General features: G+C 36.9%; 1 protein-coding gene across 1 annotated transcript; it reads right to left on the reverse strand.

Moving 5' to 3' along the window:
* Positions 1 to 1,599: 1,599 nt before the first annotated feature.
* On the reverse strand, positions 1,600 to 2,668 carry LOC109215369 (tRNA wybutosine-synthesizing protein 2/3/4-like). Its single transcript, XM_019379420.1, has 2 exons — positions 1,846 to 2,668; positions 1,600 to 1,649 (listed from the first exon to the last, which is right to left on the reverse strand). Exons 1-2 carry the CDS (start codon positions 2,666 to 2,668, stop codon positions 1,600 to 1,602), a joined length of 873 nt encoding a protein of 290 aa, XP_019234965.1.
* Between the last annotated feature and the right edge of the window lie 627 nt (positions 2,669 to 3,295).

Consider the following 3,295-nt stretch of genomic DNA (forward strand, 5'->3'; position numbering starts at 1 on the left):
TATCCTGAATTGCATTGAAAAGCCCAAATCTTGAACTCCATATCCTGGCCTATTTTAGGACTCAAAATTCAAATTATAATGTTAGCAAGAAGAAATGTAACTGGAATCCCTTTTGACTTAATCACTTTTGGATAGACGTAGCATAGAGTACGGGAGTTACATATGATAACTATATGTATCAAAACTACACAAAACTAAAAGTTATTAGTTAATAAGGAAGTTAGAAAGATACGATTTGGAGAATAATAATCAGGATGTCATTGAAATTCAAACTCGTGATACTACAGTTTAATTTTGTTCCTTGAGAAACGATAAGCATCAATCTTTTAATCGACTAATGATTAGAAAAACTAAAGGTTAAAAGGTATATTGTACCCTCCGAAGGCTGAATAAAATGGAATCGAAAGGATAATACTGAATTTGCATTGTGCAAGCTGTGTGTTATCTTTTGTGGTGAAGAAAAAGAAGAAGGGGGGGGGGGGGGGGGTTGAACTTGACAATGTCGATAAGGAATGCCGCATGGGTAGATCCATGATGTTATGGGAATATGAGTCAAATCATAACATGTATATAATCCAGTTTGCACATGCAATGTTGTCTCTACTCTTCAAACAAATAAATTGACACGACTAAACACTTCCTCCGGACATTGTGCTAACTACAGGACAAACATTTCCTGCATCTCAAAACTTTCACCGCTAGAAATCCGGTAAAAAGTGACCACAAAAAGCGACCAAAGTTGGTCGCTTATAGGCCTAAAAGCGACCAAACATGCCTGGTCACTATATTGTTGGTCCCTTCACTTTAGGGACCAAAGTTCGTCACTAATTAGCGACCAACTTTGATCTCTAAGGTAAAATGACCAAATATTCCGGGTATTGACTATAGCGACCATCTTTGGTCGCTTTATTATTTTAATAATGTAAATTTGGCGACCAAAATTGGTCTCCAAATGTAAAATATATTATTTATTTATTTATTATTATTCATAAAACAGCGACCAACTTTGGTCTCTAATCCAAATATTATATTTTAAAATCTAGAAAATGGAGACCAAGGTTGGTCGCTATTTTATTAATTTTTTTAATTTTTTTTAAAAATAAGCGACCAAAGTTGGTCGCTAATTTCAAGAATTTAATTTTTTTTTAAATATAAGCGACCAAAGTTGGTCGCTATTTTTCCAGATATTATTTTTTTTTAATGGAATAGCGACCAAGGTTGGTCGCTTTTTTAGAAATCTGGATAAAAAGAGACCAACTTTGGTCGCTATTGCCNCCTCCAAGATACAGCACTCCCAGGGTTCAAATAATGAAACATGGCCTATGTCAGATGGACTCGATTATGGTTGTGTATACAATGAGGGTGTGTGCGAGTGTTTAGCAGGGGTACATGCACTGCTTTTTGCTTTATTTTGGTTTATTTTGAATAACCCACATCAAATACCCATACAATGTGGCACGTTTCCTATCATTTTACGAAATGCTTTCCAATCTACGGATAAGATTCTGCACTTTCCTTTAATTATTACACATTCACAGATTACCAAGATGAAAAGAGACGAAGTCACAAGTACGATCAATTTCTTCCAATTCTAGTGGACTACTCTATGATAAGTTTTCCTGACAACAATGCAAGAAAACTAGATTCACCTGCCATAATGTATAAAACAATGTCTCACACAGTAGATTCACAACCACATGATGATACAACAACATTATCTGATCGGCTACATATGCACAACAATATCTTATAGAGTAAAAAGAAAAGCTCATATCCTTAAACTACAAAAGCAAAATTGTACTGAAATATGATATGGATCAACTAGGATATACAGAGAATAATTACCAGAACAAGAATCATCAAAGTCTCTTCTTTTAGCATTTCCATTTCCACTAACACCATTACCCAAAGAATTTTCCAGCAATTCGGACTCCTTGGTATTAAAACAAACTGGACCCTCATCACTTTCCACTTTTCCATTATCTAAAAACTCCTCATTACCAATCCGTGTACCCGAAAACCCGTTTTTCAACAAAGCATCAAGAAAGCTATCAGTTCTTTTTTTATTGGTCTCCATTTTCTCATTTGCTAACGTAACAAGGTACTCTACATATTCAGGAGACACCATTAACTTCTCAGTATCCCCTAACGGCACTTCCAATCTAATGGAACATCGTATAGCAATGATCACTCTTTTCTTGTTAACACTAGTAATACCACTCTCCCTAAACCCACATGAAATAGCTAATGACACCAACAACTGAGCTGACCCTATGTCCTTACACTCCACTGCAATAATCAAAGGCTCAAACCTGAACACAAGGCTATGTGGCTGAGTCAACTCAAAAGACAACTCGTTGACTTTTTGAGTTGACTCGGTTGGAAAAAGGAGTGGTAAAACCAAGTGGGGCTGAATTGGGTCATGAGAAATGAAGACCCATTTGCCTCCTTTAGCTTTTTTCTTGGTGGGGTTGTTGAAGGGGGTGGTGGGTGTTGAGAGAATGGAGATACGGCCAGAACAAGAACTGGTGGTGAAATATGAAGGATGTGAGTTAAGGGTGTTGAGTAAAGGGATAATTGGTGCGTCTATGTTGCCTTTTGGTGATTTGTCTGGTTCTGGTGAATTGATTGAAGCTAAAGTTGCTGCCTTTCTCTTCTCGAACTCCATTGATTTTGACTGTGTTCTTGCTCAGTAGATGAATTAGGGTTTAAGCATTATGGAGGATGAGGGAGACAGTGGGATTTGGGGTTTAGGGCATTGGGTTGATTTTGATTTTCATTTCGGGCTTGAATGAATTCGGGCCGTCGGCCTGGCCCATACAGACGATATGTTGGATCAAGTATTACATGTTTATGTTTGGGTAAAAATTTCAGGAAATGGTAATATATAGGGTAAAATATGTTATGTTAAGTGACCGCACAAGTGAGTGACATGTGGAGCCGAAGGCAAAGAATAGCTAAAATCGAAGGCAATTATTCCATCTGTTACCGGAAAGAATGGTGCTCATAAAGATGAAATAAATGCTGACCATCCGATAGCATTTAATGAAGAATATTCTACAGCATTTAATACACCGCCCGTTATAAAGAATTTGGCATTCATGTCTGTCGTTACACATTCTTCAATGGCTCTCATAATTGACATTAAAGAAGGGCTTGATCCAAGAACCTTGTTCCCTAGGTGCAGTTATAAATAGTGCGCTCTATTACCATTGCAAAGGACACGAACTTTCTGGCAAACTTACACTATAATCCATTCAAAGCTTAATACAATTTTATCTTCTTGCTCCTTGAT

The sequence above is a fragment of the Nicotiana attenuata genome, unplaced genomic scaffold (assembly GCF_001879085.1).
Source record: "Nicotiana attenuata strain UT unplaced genomic scaffold, NIATTr2, whole genome shotgun sequence".
Classification (NCBI taxonomy): Eukaryota; Viridiplantae; Streptophyta; class Magnoliopsida; order Solanales; family Solanaceae; genus Nicotiana; species Nicotiana attenuata.